General features: G+C 45.9%; 1 protein-coding gene across 1 annotated transcript; it reads right to left on the bottom strand.

Moving 5' to 3' along the window:
• Positions 1 to 1529: 1529 nt before the first annotated feature.
• On the bottom strand, positions 1530 to 18407 carry STK16 (serine/threonine kinase 16). The gene is made up of 8 exons (XM_032957261.2): positions 18221 to 18407; positions 15806 to 15914; positions 12366 to 12585; positions 9895 to 10028; positions 9086 to 9206; positions 7827 to 7922; positions 7215 to 7336; positions 1530 to 4026 (listed from the first exon to the last, which is right to left on the bottom strand). The coding sequence occupies exons 2-8, from the start codon at positions 15889 to 15891 to the stop codon at positions 3888 to 3890; spliced, it is 918 nt and encodes a 305-aa protein (XP_032813152.1). The 5' UTR covers positions 15892 to 15914; positions 18221 to 18407; the 3' UTR covers positions 1530 to 3887.
• Between the last annotated feature and the right edge of the window lie 479 nt (positions 18408 to 18886).

The following is an 18886-nucleotide window of genomic DNA, read 5'->3' as shown; positions in this document are numbered from 1 at the left end:
GCGACCCCCCCCCCCCCCAAAAAAAACAAGTTGAAATCTACACAACGGTTTTGCGTGTAGCTCTCCGAAATGTTTTCCGGCAGACGTCGCCGCACGCCGTTTGGGCAGGACGTCCCGGCGTTTCACTCCGCGCGCTTCTTCAGGAGGTCGCACGGCGAGAACGCGGCCGCGTGGGGGCCACCCGTGCCGAACCCGACCACGTAGGGGCCACCCGTGCCGAACGCGGCCACGTGGGGGCCACCCGTGCCGAACGCGGCCACGTGGGGGCCACCCGTGCCGAACGCGGCCACGTGGGGGCCACCCGTGCCGAACGCGGCCACGTGGGGGCCACCCGTGCCGAACGCGGCCACGTGGGGGCCACCCGTGCCGAACGCGGCCACGTGGGGGCCAACCGTGCCGAACGCGGCCACGTGGGGACCACCCGTGCCGAACGCGGCCACGTGGGGGCCACCCGTGCCGAACGCGGCCACGTGGGGGCCACCCGTGCCGAACGCGGCCACGTGGGGGCCACCCGTGCCGAACGCGGCCATGTTGCGGCCAGAAGCCACCGTCGGGAGAGCCGCGCAGCAGCACAACTCCTCGCTTGACGAAGTTGTTCCCTCTCTGGTTACTCCGGCCCAATGGTGCCTAATTGTGGGGTGCCCTTTCTGGGGGTGCGAGACACGGCAAGATTTTCTTTGGAAATATAAATAATCGAAACACAAAATACAGGCAAGTACAACCACTTTGTTTCATCAAAATTTTGAATGTTTTTTGTTTACGATTGAGAACCAAAGGAGTGCAAGGCTGCCGTCAAGTTTAAGAACCACTGCTCTAGACTTTTGATTTTTTGGGTGAAAACAGTGAAGTTTATTTAGAATAACCTCTTGTACGGTGCATCTGAAAATCGTTCCGACTTGCAGTTGCCATTTCAGACTGAACCCCCCTTACCCCCTCCCCTCCCCGCCACAAATTAAAGTTGCAGTGGAATGCATCATGCGGGGTGGGAAAAAATGACATACATTAACAAAACAAACCCCAAAAAGGCACACAGCAATAAACCATTAACAGCAGCAGTACACCTACACCAACGCAGAATCGTCTACTTGGGGGCCATCCATTTAGTACGTACGCATGGAGGGGGGGTTAACCCAAATGCATACTCTTGCATATGGGGGGGTCTACTAATGTACGTACGCATAGGAAACGGGGGGGGGGGGTGAAGCCTCGATAATAATTTGTCTCCATTGACCTTCAAATGAGCCACAGTTCAGTTTCTTCAGCTGTCAGACAAAGTACTACCGGGAGAAGTGGGACTGTGGGAGAGGTGTCACTCGTGTGCCACCGTGCCCCTGACTGCTCACTATCGCGCAGCTCAGCAAAATAAGTGGCCAAGGTACGCAACTTAATTCTTTAATGCAGCCGGCGGTGGACTATCTGTTTGCTGAAACACGATCCTTGATCGTTTCTGCGTGGATTAAATATCGGCCGTTCTATAGGATTCGGAGGGGGGGTGCGTCAAGCGAACTTACTACGCAGGTGGGGGGGGGAGTGTAAAAAGTACGGGGCGTCAAGTTGACAGATTCTTGCGTACCTACTAAATGGATGGCCCCTTACAGAATAGTCGACTTACCAGCTATACTAAGCAGGTCAGTGTGGCCTTGCACAAACACAGTTGACGTACGCAAAAAAAATTCGATCTATTGATCTTGTAAACACTGGGAATCACTATACAAGGAGTCATTGCACTCAATAATATTAACACCACTGGACACTGCATAACGTTACCAGTATACGTGTGGAAATTAATGCTGTTTTTCTTCAACCCTAACCATATGTGTAAAGACCAGACATTTGTAATACCTGGTATCAGACGCTGCACGTTACCATCTTGGATGCCACTTAAGGTGCAGTGTCCAATGTCCATAACACGGCAATGATATCAATATCACTCGAACAATTCATAACTTCACCTTCTGACACGTGGACAAGAATGCGATATTATTTTGCATAAATACGCGTAAAAAGAGTACGCACATATCCGAAAGGACTAGACTCTTCAAAAACCTTGGTACGGGGACTCCTCTACTTACGGACAAGTTAGGTTCCAAACGTCTGTTCGTAAGTCGATTCCAAACATGTTGTACGGCATGTACACTAAACAGGGGCAACGGCTTTAAACGTTGTATATTCTCTGCTGTAGATGCCACTGGTTCTTCATCTTCTGCAGATGTAGATGCCACCACCGGAATCTATTGCGCGGCGGTTGAACTTACGGCTCTCGGTCCGAACAGGCAACTAGGTTTGTTTGAATCTCTTAAAGGTCGTAAGTCGAATGTTGGTAAGTTGAGGAGTCCCTGTATTGAACGTTGCACGTTAAGATGCCGGGGACACATGCCCCATAGGATGGCAATCAAACGGAGCAAGTGAATGCGGCCAGCTGGTTGCGTTAAACTCAAGATGTGCCGAGTTTCGCTAGGATCAGTCACTCAAAAGACACCTCCCCCCTCCCCCCTCCACCCCCCCCTTTTAAACCCTCCTTTGGTTTGCTCCCTTGACAATCCCAGAGAGGTTATGCTGCTAATGCATTCGGCATTGCTGGGGGGTAAACTCCCAAAACATATTTACCATTGTGCAGAAAGGCATGTGTAAGAACCTGTTTAAACTACAGATGTTATAAATGAAGCTCGGAAGTTTAGTTAAAATGTGTGACATTGCATGACGGCACTGTCGCGATATTCAGAGAATGTGCATTTTCAAGTTTTCGTCCTCTTGTCCGTTACCCACAAATAATTGAACTCCCCGCCCCCCCCCCCCCACCCCAAAAAAAATTAATCGGCCCCATCGTAGCTTTGGGAAGCCTTCATCCACCAGTAGAGTAACGACCATGTCTGATATATAATAATGAGAATACAGGCAAGAGTCAAAAGAACAAAAAAAAAGCACTCCTAATTCGCCCGCCTTTATACTTTCATCTGGGCAGGGCAGTAGCAGCCAAGGTCCAGGCGTTGCGCCCGACTGAACACGAATGCTCCTCCCCTTACCGATCCCGCTGTACAGCAGCTTCGATACACACGCACGCGAGCATGTGTGCGTTTCAGAGGGAACGGTGACAAAGCCGTGATCACACGGCACTAACAATCCCAAGCGGGCACTGGCTTGACTCCTGGCCTCGCGCGTGCGCGCACACACACACACACACCCCAGTGAGAGAACCGGTTTGGAAAACTGGACGTGGTCCCCCCACCTGGGTTGACTCAGTGTAAAATGCATACCTGGTGCAGTGTGTCTACATTTAGCACTGCAGACACACTGGTCGTACTGACCAAACCACCCATCTGCTCGGGGTGATGTCCCAGCCTGAGCAGCTGTTCAATAATAGCACTTGCTCCAAAAGTAAATTTTTAGCCGTCGGTGACATCTCTGCTTTTGACTTTGTACAAATGTACGTGCATTTGTGTGTATAACCTTTGTAACTTCACGGGTTGTGCACATGCACCGAGCCTTCACACCAATCACTGGCAAATGACGGAAAGTTGTTGTTTGTGCGTGGAATGCTATATAACCAGCATAGCATATAAGAGCGCTCCAGCCAACCTTCGCCACTTCGCGCGGCCTCAAAACGCACCAAGCCTGACACAAGCGCTGTGGCGACGTCACTGTCGCCGTGTAGCGAAGCGAGGTTCGTCGTCGTGTGGAATGCATTGAGCAAGTTAAGATTTTCTGAGCGAGGAGGCTGAGTAACAACAACGATGATGACGACGACGACGATGACAACAACGCCTCGTTGCAGTGCTCTGAAGCCGGGGGAAGACAAGACGGCTGGCTGGCGCTCTTTGTCAACACAAGCTCGGCCTCCTGAAACTCTCCCCGGACATCCACTTTGGGAGCGGCGGCCGCTTTGAAACTCAGACGGCCGTGTTGTGCGTGGAAGAGAAGGTGCCGCGCAGCTCGTTTGCTTGCTCCAGGGCGCCGTCGGCCGTGGGCCTCTCCGAGGGGTCCACGTCCATAAGCGAGGTTAGCAGTTTGCGCAGAGGTTGTGAATACCTGCGGAGTTAAACGACCATCGGTTAACCCCCTCCCCCCACCCCCGCCGCGCAAACCCACCCCCTTCCCCGTGGAATACATCGAAGCATTAAAAAAATATATATATAGCGAGGCACCATAAAAATGTTTCTTGCGCTCTTGATTGATTTTTTTGTTAACACAGAATCATCCGTGTTGGATCTCCTTTTGATAAATTACGAAAAAACTGGCAGCTTTGTACCCATGGCCGCACACCACGGGAAGGGGAGTGGAGTCAAGGAGAGGAGGAATGGAAACTCAAAAAGGAACAGGAAGTGAAGATAACAAAAAAATTTGACTAAGAAACAAATAAGAGGATGAAAAAGGAACAGAGAAACGGGAGCACTGGGTTCAGGAGAGATGATGATGGGGAGGAGGAAGTGTCTACATCAGGGTTTTGACGCGGCTGCTGTTTTCAAAGCGGGCGGCGCGGACAGGGGGAAGGATTCATAGTCGGGGTGGCCACTCAGAAGTCACGTGATTTACTGGAGGCTCCGGCTGATTTAGACATATAGATGAATGCAAGTTATTTTTTCCGGTGAATGGAGCGAGGGAAAACTGTAAAAACAAAAGGGAACAATCTGGAAACGAAACAAAGAAGATGATTAAAAAAAAAGTAATGAAAAATAATCGCCACCCTGAATTGGGACAATTCACCGAACTGCTGGGATGTGAATACTTGGCTGTTAACCCTTCACACTGGCCATGGGTTTTGCATTATGTTTTTAAAAGACCTGTCCATTAGCTCTCTATGCTACCGATTAAAATTCATATTTGTTTTACTTAAATTGTGCCCAATGCTTGCAAATAGGACTTTATCGTCCGACTTGCCATCACGTTCAAGCGACATGCCCTCGCTAACACCTTTACCTCTCTAATCACACAGTAAGAGGGACGTCAATGCCTTATCTTTTATTCGGATACACTAAAAAGCACCACTTTTGCAATCGTGTGTAGTAAAACTCTGGAGAATGTGCAATTTTAAACAAAGTGCCCTTTGAAACACGTGTGAAATGAGGCATTCAAAGAGTGCGAATGAAGCCTAATTTGTGCCCGCTCAGCAACTGGCTAGCGTGTTTGCACCGCTCCAAATGTGCCATAAAATAACCATTTTTGCAAGAGCAATATTTATTTTCTTAAGTGCACGACTGTGCTGCATCTGCTAACGTGGTAACAAAAAAAAAGCCATTCTCGCAGACGATTACACGAAATGTACTTAAAGTTACACTCGACATTACCCTGATGTGATCCACTTGGGGAGTCGGCTCGCTGGACCAATCATGGGGACCAATCATGGGGACCAATCATGGGGACCAATCACGGAGACCAATCACGGAGACCAATAGCGTGCTGCCGAATGGTCAAGCCGCCTGCATGTAGGTCTGCAGTAGCAGCGATGCCAGCAACAGCATCAACACGAGCGGTAACCTTTCATGCCAGCAGCACCATCTATACCAGTGGTAGCGTCTATACCCACGGTACCATCCATACCCTCGGTAGCATATATATAGCTGTCTTCGCCGCATGCCCATCAACTCAGGCTCTATCGAACTGGCATTTGCGCATGAGTAGAAGATCATAGTTCGCGTTGCTCACTATACCCACATACTCGGCTGGTGCTATGCTATTCGGAGGGTGTGAAATGTTCACATTCCATTTGACTGGTGGGGCTGGTGTCTTGGCGCTGAAGATTCGCAGCCGAGTAATTTTTTCATCAAAATCTCGCGTTCAGAGCATCAGAACGGTTTACTCACGAAAGGGCCCCCCCCCCTCCACCACCATTAACTCCACCTAGCTCGTCAGGGCAGGAAGCCACAGACAAACTGGAAAGCAACCCAAATCCAGCGTCAACGATGGCCCCAAGCTTTGTGGGGTCTCTGTAAAATCCCAACGTGGTGTAACTCTGCGGGGCAATTTGTCTCATTTGTCAGTGTTGGACCCATTGACGCCGGCACATAATGGCATACTCTTGCGAACGACGTCACAGGACCTTGGACATCCACCGTGAGAGCAGAGGGCGTGATTGAAAATCAAAGGGCCTGTACGTTTTACAGAAATGACATGACATGTCGTGTGACTGTCACAATCGCCATGTTTCCATTTTGCTCGCCCTCTTCAAATAGGCACCCCGTTTGTTTGATTAAAGTCGTTTGGAAACTTCGATGGGATGGTTATAAACATATATCCTTCCTTCCTTGCGAAAATAACCACCTCATTCTACTCATGCAGATGATAAGGATGAATAAATGCATTGAGGATGCTATGAATATGGTTTAAAACGAAAAAGGTTGCACACGACAGATTCTCTCCGGTTATAATCGGGAATACGCTGTAAAACACAACCTACATCGCAGCACACCGCACGATGTGGGCATTAACGCAGTGCAAGGAGGCACTGCTGCCAATGAGTCAACTGCCACAATGAGTCAACTAGCTCGCCGGTTCTACCTCTTGCTGGATACCACAGCCATCATTTCCTTACCGCTGCCTTGTGCCCAAGAGGGGCTTTGTTTGGACAAGCCCTCCCTCCCCTCATCACTGCGAGGACAATCTGGCACGGCCTAATCATCTAATTGCCCTACAGCTGCCTAACATACTCCGGTCAATTTTGAATCTTGGTGGTCTAACACACGAAGCCCTCACCCTTATACACGGGAGCAATGGTGATTTGATGCGACACACACGGCATGATGGCTGGAATTACCCTCTCGTCACAATCGCACCTTTCGCTGTCTATAAATCGCTTTTTTTTTGCGTGGGGAGTGAATTGTGACGTGCATTCCAGCTACACGGGGAAGAATAAAATTGATTAACCTTAGGAAGTCATGACGACATGAAACCACTGAGGTGTCTGGAAATTTCTAACGCTTACACTGGCAGTGAGCTAATAAAGCATGGCAGTTCTCCGGTGCCTTTCCGGTTTGCATCGCGTCGTCATTGTTATTCGGCACCATGTCCCACGTTTCGCTCCTGACGGAGCCGCCAGCACCCACAGCGAAACGTCGGACGTCGCGTCGAACAACACGCACGCACAACGCGACCAAAAACATTGGAGAGCTGTACGACGCAACCCAAAAAAAAAAGAACAAAAACTACACGCAGTATTACTGCAATTATTATTATTATTATTGTTATGGCTACGATGTCATGCCCGTTGTTGGCGTCGTCACCTGCTGCTGGACGGGACGTTGACGCTGCTCTGCACCGCGAGAGCGACACTGTCGCCGCGCTGGAACACGCCGTCAAACGGGCCCTCCAGGAACATCATGGCGAAGAGCACGCAGCCCAGGGACTGCGGCGGTGAAACAAACGCGAGACAGGCGCGCTCGAAAAAGCCAGACGATTGACGCGTACGTGCGCGTTACAGCCTTTTTGTGAATCCCAATGCCTAGACGAGGTCTTCCTCGCGACCCGCACGGCTCATGCAGCTCACGTGGCCGCCACGCTTCGCCACGCTGGTGAGCAGGGGTTGTCGAAGGCGGGGAGCATAGATGTGAGAGCAGAGACGTAGAGTACAACAACGGATTTATTTCTGGACTGCCCTCTGCTGCCAATCACGTGGCCCTACACAAAGCCCCTGGACGACCTTTTTATGAAATATTGTGGTGGTGGTGGTGCTTGAACATAGTGTGGGTGAAACGAAACGGTCGGTCTACTATTCCGAGTCCTCAACGTGCGAGGTCATGTATGCATGTTGAATGTCTTCCGCAACGTACGTAGCCAAGCGCGCTAATCGGAGGTGCGGGGGGAGGCCTCATTGTCTGCGAGTGTGCGATACGGACCCAGATGTCTGTCCGTGCGTCGATGATGCAGTGGCTCGGAACGGTGAACAGCTCTGGGGCACGGTACGATATGGTGCAGCGCTCTGCAGCCCGATCCTGCACACGGCGCGCATACACACACACACATACACACACACACACGCGCGTGCGCCCACACGGCGAGAGATGCAAGACACAAGTTGAAGGAGGCAGAGGCGGGGAAAAACACATTCAAAGTACAAATGACTGCAGTGACGTAATGTAATATAGATATAAATTGCCAATTAAATGTGTCTGGTGTAATTTAGATGCCAATTACTCATTACTTTGAGCTGTGTAATTTAGCTACCAATAAAAAATTACAAATGTAATGACATTATATAGACTTAAATTACATGTAATCTAGATACGGGACATCTCTGGACACAAGATATCGCGTGCTCCACACGTCAACTAAAGTCTCCGCGGCATTTCTGCCGAAACAAACACGATACGGCATGCATTTTCACAATATGACAATTATCACAATATCAGTTTCCGATAAGTGTGTAAATGTATTTCGCTATTTTATTGTCGTTTTTGTGCTCTACTGTAAATTCGACTGGACATCTGTGAAAACGAGCTTTATAGCTCATCGGATTCCTCCAGTATAAACACACATTCTGATTGTGATATTCTGATTTATATCATGAATAAATATTACTTGTAATTTGTTTACTCAAGATAATCCTGGCTTAAGACTTCGAAAAACTGCAACTTTATTATCTAAAATGCGTGTAACACACAACGTGATCAGTTACACACATCATAAATAATGACATGAGCCACTTCCATTGTTAAGGCTGACTTAGAGTTGTGCTGCTAGAAAACAAGCAAGACCGTGGGCAAGGCAACCATTCATATGTAAACTTTCATTATTTTATTATCGCGCACATATTCCCTAATAAAACACACGTTTAAAGAAAAAGCAACAAATTCATTCTAGATTTTAAGTTTTCGTGACTGCAGGGATCCACGCTCTTTGGTTCTTTCGGTGATTCAATTTATTTTATTTTATACCTACGTGACTTTACCAAAAGAACCAAAGAACAACAAATTCATATCGAGCAAAACTGGCTGGCGTGCCTACCATTGACCTTACACTGTCCAATATGTCGCAGCAAGACCGCACTGCGGAAGAAGCCACGGCACGTGGGTTGTTACATGTACCGTGTGCGTCGAGAGCCCTTCCCCCGGGTTCAAAATGCACGACGAAGGATGACGAGGTGCGTTTACGTCACCTGCAGTGCCATAGCCTCCCTCGAGTTTTTTATCTCGATGCGAGCCTTCTCCATGGAGCCGAGGTCCATGAGGACGGGGACGTCCTCGTCAGAAAGAAGGACGTTCGTGGGTTTCAGGTCTCTGCAGGATCACAAGAGACGTGCGCGTTGCCGTAACCGATCCACAGCCTCTTGCGCATCGAGGTTCACGCTTAATTTGTTTTGACCAGGCGAGAATTCAAGTGACCAGGATAGTCTAATTTTGCAAGTGACCTGGGTCAGTAGTCTGCCGGTAAGGGGGGGGGGCGATGATTGCTCTGGATTGTCCCAATTTAGTAATTTGGCTGTGTATGTACGTTGAACTTCTTTCACACCGTACGTAGCCACCTGTGCTGCTAATCAGAGGTGTGGGGGAAGGACAAAAAACACTAAACACAAAAAGCAGTTCTAAAGGTTGCATGACTGGGTATGGCTGAAATGAATGGCAACATTTAAGCATTGTGTGCAGTTTGGTTAGCCAGGAAGTGACTTCAGTTGATGCGCACTGGATTGCTTCAATGCCTCCGTTGTTTCAGAGTTCACAGTGGTAACGACAAAACTCGTTTTTTTTTATCCAATTTGATGTGGGTGGCACGGTGAAGTCAAAGGCGCAGCCCTGCAATGACCTGCTCATGCTACTGCTGGCTGTAAGGCCTCCCCACTAGAGGGAGCTTTAGAAAGCCCCTCTAAATGGTGTTTTTGTTCGACTACATCATCAGCCAATGATCAATTCTATTGCTGGGTTGATAATTTCTGCTGATGATGATAACGCTGCCGATGGGCATACAGACCTGTGCGCAAAGCCCTTGTCATGAATGTCCTTGAGGCCGCTGCAGATGCCACGGAAGATGCCGACGATCCTCTCCTCCGTCATGAAGCTGTGCTTGTTGCGGAGTTTTTCCAGCTCGTCCCACAGTGTGCCTCTCTGGGAGGTAAACACAAACACATCACGGTCCATCTCAGCTTCACCACAATAGTACACTTGTCATCATCATCAAACTCCACGGGCAGAAAGTCTGTAGATGTCCACTGCAAAATGTTGTTTCCACTTCCATCTACCCTGTGCCAAAGTGCTGAGAGGCTATGCCACAAAGCTGGATCACTGCCAGACTGCATATCCAGCTTTGTCTGTGCTTCCACAGCGAGTGTGAGATGTAATTTAAACCAACGATGATATATAAATTAAACGTGAATATTATTACATACAAAATTCAGTGTTAACGTTATTGCTGGTGCACATCTTACAATTGGTACACAACACCGCTCGTATACACAATGTTACCGTAGCAGTAAAACAAACTCCATTCTCTGCCTCCACGCGTATTTTCTTTTTTACAATCAGTTTGTGTACAGTTCCGGTAAAACATTTTCTCTCTCCTTTCTCAACTCCAGCCGGCGGATAAAGTGGCATATATATAGATTGGATGCTGAGCGTCGATTGAAACGCGCATGTCCAGGAGGCAAGATTTAGACAAACCAGGTTATATTATACACCCCCAATTTCAGCTTTTAACGCAATTGGAAAAAAAAAGTTAACCTCATAAGCCACAGAATACAGTAACACCACCCCGATTAACTTTTCTACTGCCAGAACTTTCTTGAATTATCTCCCCCACCTCTGGCGGGACTGATTTTACATTCAGTAAAAACCAGACACTTTTGATACTTGAGAACAATTAACAAGGTTTTTGTCCGACTTTCACCTGATTCACTCCTGGGATGCACCGTTACTTGATGAGAATTATTAGACATTTTTATGTACACTTTCCTAGGTACCTTAAATGACAATTCATGATATTCAACGGCACGTGTATGTGCATATGCACAGCCCTTGCCAATCCACGACTGGACGAGGGCCTACCTGTGGCATGTGCAACATCGGAGTTATTTGATCATACCTCACCACGCCGATCAATGAAGGTTGGTGAAGGCGGAAAGCATACATTTGGGAACATAGTGCAGTACAACAATAGATCTTCCTGACAATGTAGCCCAGCCGTACGACCACAGCCCAGTTTGATCACTCATTCTATTTACATTCAAACAGCCTTGGGTTCATGCTGGCAGAGCGACTCCCTCTCGATACCGACTCAATCAAACCAACACCGCTCTGATTCCTATCCCTTCTCAACCCTCTCCACTTCCTTCCTCCTCGCATTTTCTCCCAAATCGAAACCATCGAAACATTATTCTAGTTGGAATGTACAGCAATAACCTTCGTTAAATGAACCTATACCCAAACCCATTGTGCAATGTATTGTGTTGTAAATTGTGCTGGGTTGCGTCATTTCAATGGAGCACTCTAACCAATAAGACATGGTAAATCCAGCAGAATATACTTAACAAGCCCGACTCTACTGCTGATGAAACCCAGAAGGTTGAAACCAATTGTGAATATATTTGCTTAATCAAATACTGCTTGATAGTATTGTTTTGGAAAGCCAACAGGCTGATGGGACTAAAACTAGTTTTTTATGTGTGTGTGCTTGTTATATACATGGATGAATGCAGGTTTTTTTAGTGCCAGTAAAAAATGTAACACACCCTATGACAATGCAGTCACCTGCTAATCTTAATCTTTTGTACGGCTGATGTAGATGCTGAGCAACAACTACAATTTCACATTCAGGTGGTCAAGGCAGATAACCACGTCAGAAGCAGCAGAGTGTATAGATGTGATGTCTCCTTCGTAATTGTGGATCGGACGTTGCGTCATTATATGTTGTACGTTCTGTTCTGGATGACCACAGTCGTACGCTACCGTAGAGTTTTTCCTTTCCCATTTGTGCATCAGGTATCCGCATCCGCCACGGTCTGTGCAGATGAAATTTAGGGTGGACCATGAGCTTCGTGTTGAGAACAAACCCAGGGATCTTCTGCGGTTGGCATACCTGTCAACCCCTTATCAGTGCCCTACCTTATTACAGACCAATTCAGACCTTATTGTTCATCCCTGTGCCCTTATATATCTCAACGTTCAATCTACAAAGTCCCATCACAAGGAAGAAACACAATAATATTACACAAAACAACTTTTTGTGCCCGTATTGAAATGGCTATACGCCGTATGGACCCGAAAACTCAAATTCCCTATACAAGAATACGGGTAAACCGTGTGGGTTGACAGGTATGGGTTTGGGTCTTTAACAAAGGTGTTAGTTTGCGAGCTCATTTGAACTCCTTTCAGCTCTTCTGTGAAAGACCCTACCCCCTCACCTCCTCACAAACCCCCCCAGCCTCACGGCAACCCCCCACCACGCACCTGGTAATAGGGCAGCAGCAGCCAGACCTCGCACTTGGGGCCCCGTTCCACCACGCGGCTGCCCTCCAGCGGGAGGACGTTGGGGTGGCGGAAGGCGCGGTGCATCTCCACCTCCCTGAGCGCCCCCTTGTGGTCATCCTTATCGTGGCACACGATGCGCTTCAGTGCGTAGAAGCGGCCGTTGTGAGCCCCCTCCACCAGGTCCACGTAGCTGAAGCCGCTGTTTGGGAAAGGTGGCGGCGTCACCACGGGGAGAGCAGAAGCGCGTTTCAAAGCACGGCTCTGCCCTCTGATGGGCCCCGTCTGTAGAATATACCAACTTATTTTGTTTGAGTCAGCGGTGGAGAGCAACGCCTAGCATTGATGGTCATCAGTGGCCCACCCTGCCGACCTTTTCACCAACTATCCAGTTTGGTGAAGTATGGTAAAACGACTGACACTGCATCGGAAAGGTCTGCATTCATCGGTGAATTGACAAAAGGATGTAAATTATTTTTAATTTGTTCACACGCTCAGTCATTTCTGTCACTGCAAGGGCCTTTGAACACTGTAGTCGACACACATGTTATTTTTTGCGTGATTCTTGGATAACATTGGGGCATGGTCATAGAAGTTGGGCTACATTGTGTTAACGTGTGGACTGCTCGAGGTAGTTAAACACCCTATTAAGATCTCAGGTAAAGGTTGATCGCCCCTGCTTGACTGATCAGGGTCATCAGCTCTGAATCAAATACTCTTTCATTCATAAGGATCAGCATATTTCGGGCGGTACAAAGATTCACCTCTCTCGCAATGTAATTAATTGTCTCAATTCAGTGCTGCGATTTGACTCAATAAACTATTATTTTGGCATTGTTGCGAATGCAGCGCTTCTAGTGGCTGCAGGATATCAAGGTTTACCCATGAAACAAAACACAATTAAATTCCAGCCATTCTCAATCCACTTATCTACCAACTGATTAAGACCTCCCCAATGCCATGTCAGTCATGTAGGGTTTTTGATCATATTTCACTGCGCTGGTCAGTGCGGGTTCATGAACAGAATAATAAAATTAATAATCGATTAATTGATGCACTGTTACACCCCTAATATTTACACTCGCAGACCACTTGCACTGAATGAAAGGCAGTCTTGTAAGCATCTCTACACGCCCGCCCGCCCACCAAACCCTAACAGTCTAATGCCGCAATATGCACTTGACACCACAATCCCTGGCTGTGCAAAAACAAATTAAACATAGTCAACTTTGGCCCTGAGCACTCACATCATTGCCCAACTGGTTAAATGCATGGCAAACATTTTTTTAGAAGTTAAAGTTCCACTACCATTCGCCTGTCACGGAAGCTGATCACCCCCCACTTCCCTGTGGTTGGATCAATAAAAAGCCCTTACAAAAAAATAATTGAAGTTCCATAATCGCTGCGTGTCCACGCTTACACTTCTCATCAAAACTTCTCTGATGGGGCCAAGTTAAAAGTAAACAGTAACCATTTACTTTTTCTTTTAAAAAATAAAGTTTCAGACCCATTTTGAAGCGATTGTGAAAATTAAGAAACACACACGCTCACTACCCGTGCACTTGAATTTCAAAGCGACTGGGAAAACCGTGATTACCTCCAGCGGTGAAGAGAATTAGATTAGACAAAATTTACGGTTGAACTGATTCTAGATTGTCCCGCTCGTGATTGAGAACCAACTGCTGAGCTCCAGTAAATTGAACAGATTTCGCAAAAGCACATAGCGGCTTGCGAGCACACGGTTGAAGTGAGAAAATACACCTTTCAAGGCTATTTAAAATTACAAGCGTCGGCTTTAATTATCTCCTAAGGCATACACTTTCGTTTAAACTTCAGGTTTTTGCCATTATGGTGCGTTGTTTCTGTTTCAATACAAATGTTTTTAATAAGAAGTGTTAAGAAAAAACAACACTTACAATTTAGTGGCTTGCCAAGCAATCTTTATATTAACACGTAGGCTTTCGCGACCAATATCATCCATAATATAGGTTTTTGGGTTAGATCGTGTAAATATAAATGCGTCGTTAAACCCACCAGCAACAGCCAATTAGTAAGGTTTGTCACGTAAACAAAACGTGCCAATTCGTTACCGGTACAACACACCGGGGTGTTGGATTGTAAATGTTGCTGCTTTGCTCTCCAACACACCGGTGTGCTGTACTAATAATGAATTGGGATGTTCTGTTTACGTGACAAACCTTACTAATTGGCTGTGTCGGGTGGTGGCGGGTTTAACAACACATTCATATTTACGCGATCTAACCCAAAAAGAAAATCTATATTATGAAGCTTTAGATTGTAAAAGATAATCGTGGACCACTTGTTGGCAAGTTACTACAAAAGCTTGGTTCATTATTATTGGTTGTTCTGTTTTATTTGAATAAAACACATAAGTGTTAATTCTTGAATGTTTAATTTGAAACTTTTTTTTATTCACATATAAATCATATACTGCATTGCTTTGTGACCCAAGCCTTCGTTTAAAAAAAAAAGTTACTTTGTCTCAATGGACTAATTTGTTGAAACGTCTACACAGGACAGTTAACTCTCGCCTAACTACAGTAATGGAGGAGAGGAATGAACCTAATAAAGACACAGATAATGCAAAACATTAAAATTAGGTTGTTAAAACACATGTATGGTTCTCCTACATAGAATCGAGGTGAAGATGGGACAATGCGTGGCAATAGTGGGTACGGCTATGAAGTAGACGCAGCAAATAATTTAAGCAGCACGTGCACAAAAAGCTGAATGAGCATCGTTAATCCGTAACTCGGTTAAACCGCGACGAATAATTTAAAGATGAGTGTATAACCAGGTAAGAGCCCGTTGTCACGAAAAATCATCTTTTGCAAGTGAGATCTACTACAGGACAGTAGCTTAGCTATCGAATATGTAGGCCCTGCAACTGCACAGAGGCCCGCAGACCAGAGGGGCCCAAGTACCAGGCTCTGAAAATGGACAGGGGCCCTATTTGATTCCTTGCACCAGGGCACATACCAACCAAACTATGCTAGATCCCAGCTGCTGGGAGTACCATCATGAAAGTGTGGTAGGAACAGGGGCCCAGCCGCTGTGGGTGTCGTGGTTGTCTGGACACCCCCGGCATTTTTAGGCAAAGAGACACCCACAATGTTTTGGACAATAATCATGGTATTTTTGAGTGTGCGTTTTTCTCACTTTAACAAGGTGACATGCTGGCCTCAGTATTGAGTTTGTAGCCAATAGTTATATCCGTTTGATATAATTATGATACAGTAGAACTCCAGTTATCCATGATGAAGCGAGGGGAACAAACTTCAAGGATTCCATCTGCAATCTAATACCCTCGACTTACAAATGTCATGCGCTCCTGGGTATGAATACCACGTTGTCTACAGCTCATATAAGCTTGGCCGGTACTCAAAACATCAATGTCCTACCCTTCGCCAAGCTGCTCAATGAAGAAGTAGCGTTTGTCGTCGATGGAGAAGATTCCTCGAGAGCAGATGCAGTTCGCCTGCCCCATTGCTTCCTCCTCATCCTCCTCTCCTGCCAAATAACATTAATTCCTTAGCAATGGTAAATCATTTTTTTATATACATAGAATCGATTATCTGAGCTAATGACGAGGACAGCCGCAGATTATTCAAAATCACGGATAATCCAAAAATAACCATTTTCCGCAGAGCTCCATGCCAAAAACCACTAACATTTGTATAAATTACGTTTGAGTTAAGAAAATTTAGTTTGCTAATGAACAAAGCAAACATTTGTAATAAAGAATGTATTGTGTTCAGTGATAACACTTTCCTGATCCTGCCCAGAAGACTCGGCCCACTCAATGGACAGCAGAGCCATGCCAATAAAAATCAAACTCCGCCCACTGTTGTAAAGATATGCAACTACTGTATTATAGAGGTGATCACGTGGATTTCAGATTAACCGGAGTATATATTTGTTCGGTTTAAGCACGTGCTTATAATAAGCATTGCCAAGAATAACAAAGAATGTATAATTGTTCTTAGATTAATAATAAAGGTTAGATTATTAAATTGGGCTTAAGGGAAAATCCATGAGTTATTAATTTATGTAAAAATCGCAGGTGCATAGTTAATCCGTAAATCGGATAGACCACAAGCGGATAATAAAGAGTCCACTGAATATATTTTGCAGCCGTTCGTCAATCGAATAATTGGTGAATGCCTCCCCATGCCAAGTCATGGGGGGTGTTTAACCATACTTCACCACGCTGATCAGTTAGAGTTAATGGGGGGGGGGGTGGGGATCGGTACCGGCTCACAACGGATGTTAGCAGCGATCAGGAATTGAACTCAGGTGGCCAAGTTACTAGTGCAGCGTGCTAACCACGGCTCTCCAAATTAGTGACCCATCACCATCGTCAGCCATGATGAGTCAGTCCAGTGCTGGATGAACGGCTCCCAAATCTGCCGCCAATACGTTAATAACAGATAACAACCCACGCATTCATGGAAACGTGTCCCAAACCATGTAAAAGAAAAAAACTAATCAGAGTACAACAATTTTTGCTTCATAAGCAATTGGTTTGGTCAACAAAAACTTAATTGGGATTGTTACTTGGAAATCACGGCAATATCGGTGATACAGTACTGTATTTAACAACTATAAAATTGACAAGACAATGAGTTAATATTCCAGCGACACCTCCATTGGCTCTGTCTATGTGTCCACACGGATGCACGTGAGTGTACGTGGCACTGCTCTTTGCAAACCCACTGCCGTACGAGTTTCCTTCCCCACGCCGCGTGTGTCGTGGGGGTCTATTTGACCATACTTCACCGCACTAGTCAGTGCGGTTTGAATGCGGGAAGCGGAGACGTGGGCGCATAGAAGTACAGCACAATGTCTTTGGTTCTATTCGGTAAAGTCACGTAGGTAAAAATAAAATAACAAAAAATCACGACGTTTCGGCCACAACGCAAGTGGCCTTCATCCTCTGGACAGTCCGGTCCCTTCACCTGATGAAGGCTACTTGTGTTGTGGCCGAAACGTTCGTGATTTTTTGTTATTTTATTTTTACCTACGTGATTTTACTTTACCGAATAGAACCAAAGAGTATGGATCCTTGCAGTCACGAAAGCTTCAAATCTAGAATACAGCACAATGTATTTAGCCGCCATGCCCTCTGCTGTCAACCAAATAAAAATAAACACAATCATTACACGCGTGTCCCCTTATGTGATTTGCGTGCACTTTAAACGATCACCGGACAAGGTGTGAACTATGATTGAGTAATACTATGACTATTACTGCGGGGTTGAACCCGGCTAACATCACCTTGAAAGGAAAAATTAATTGCGGTGACCAGCGTGGTGAAGTATGGTCACGGAACAAGACCCCGTGAACAACCACATTCATCCGGCAGCGGAATTGCCGAAATAATACAAAATATATATAACTCACGGCACAACAAAACTCAACACAATCGTCAATAATGATACTTACGCGACGATTATTATTGCATTCTAAGGCACGGTAATCGCAACAGTATGTTAGCTACGCGCGTTTCCAATGTTAACACGAATCACCAAACATTATACTTCAGCCGTGCCAACAAAGATAACTTTAATTAAAGAAAAAAACTGACAGCCTCCCGATGTTTACGATAGATAACGATGGCATTACACCGTATTATTATTATCGTTACATAATTATGACGAGCCGAGAGTGCGGCCTAGGGCAATCCGAGCCTCGCAGCCACCACAGGCTTCAAAGCCTCAACCGGGCCCCAACAATACACTTTTTTTTTAAATAAAAAAACGTAACAATCAACATTCACAAAGGGGGCACACAACGATAAGCGACACTCAACTCACACGAGAAAACCTTGTCTCAGCGGTTTCGTTCTAGCGCCAGCCTCTTAACGTCGTCTTCGTTTTAAAATAAAATAAAGCCCCTGCTATCTAACACACAACACAGAGTGCTCACGTGTCAACACACACACAAAGTGATCACGTGTCCTGCTGTGTCTCAACTCGGCCACGAGAGGGCATTTCACCATCACTACCACCACCATCATCACCATCACGCACATGCACGCGGGCACTTATGTGTGTGTGGTGATTTCTTTGAGCTCACTTCTTAAAAAAAATATTTTTAGCTCACTTCTTAAAAAATAGATGTTTAGCTTACTTCTTAAAAATAGATTTTTTTTAGCTCACTTCTTTAAGAAAAGATATTTTTTTGCTCACTTAAAAAAGAGATTTTTAGCTCACTTCTTAAAAAATAGATTTTTAGCTCACTTCTTAAAAAAGAGATTTTTAGCTCACTTCTTAAAAAAAGAGATGTTTAGCTCACTTCTTAAAAAATAGATTTTTTTTTAGCTCACTTCTTAAAAAATAGATTTTTAGCTCACTTCTTAAAAAAGAGATGTTTAGCTCACTTCTTTAAAAATAGTTTTTTTTAGCTCAATTCTTAAAAAATAGATTTTTAGCTCACTTCTTAAAAAATAGATTTTTAGCTCACTTCTTAAAAAATAGATT

This window comes from Petromyzon marinus, chromosome 19, assembly GCF_048934315.1.
Source record: "Petromyzon marinus isolate PM22_M1 ecotype Great Lakes invasive population chromosome 19, UKy_Petmar_22M1.pri1.0, whole genome shotgun sequence".
Taxonomy (NCBI): domain Eukaryota; kingdom Metazoa; phylum Chordata; class Hyperoartia; order Petromyzontiformes; family Petromyzontidae; genus Petromyzon; species Petromyzon marinus.
Note: the sequence above shows the minus strand (reverse complement) of the source record. Positions and strands in the feature narration are given on the sequence as shown.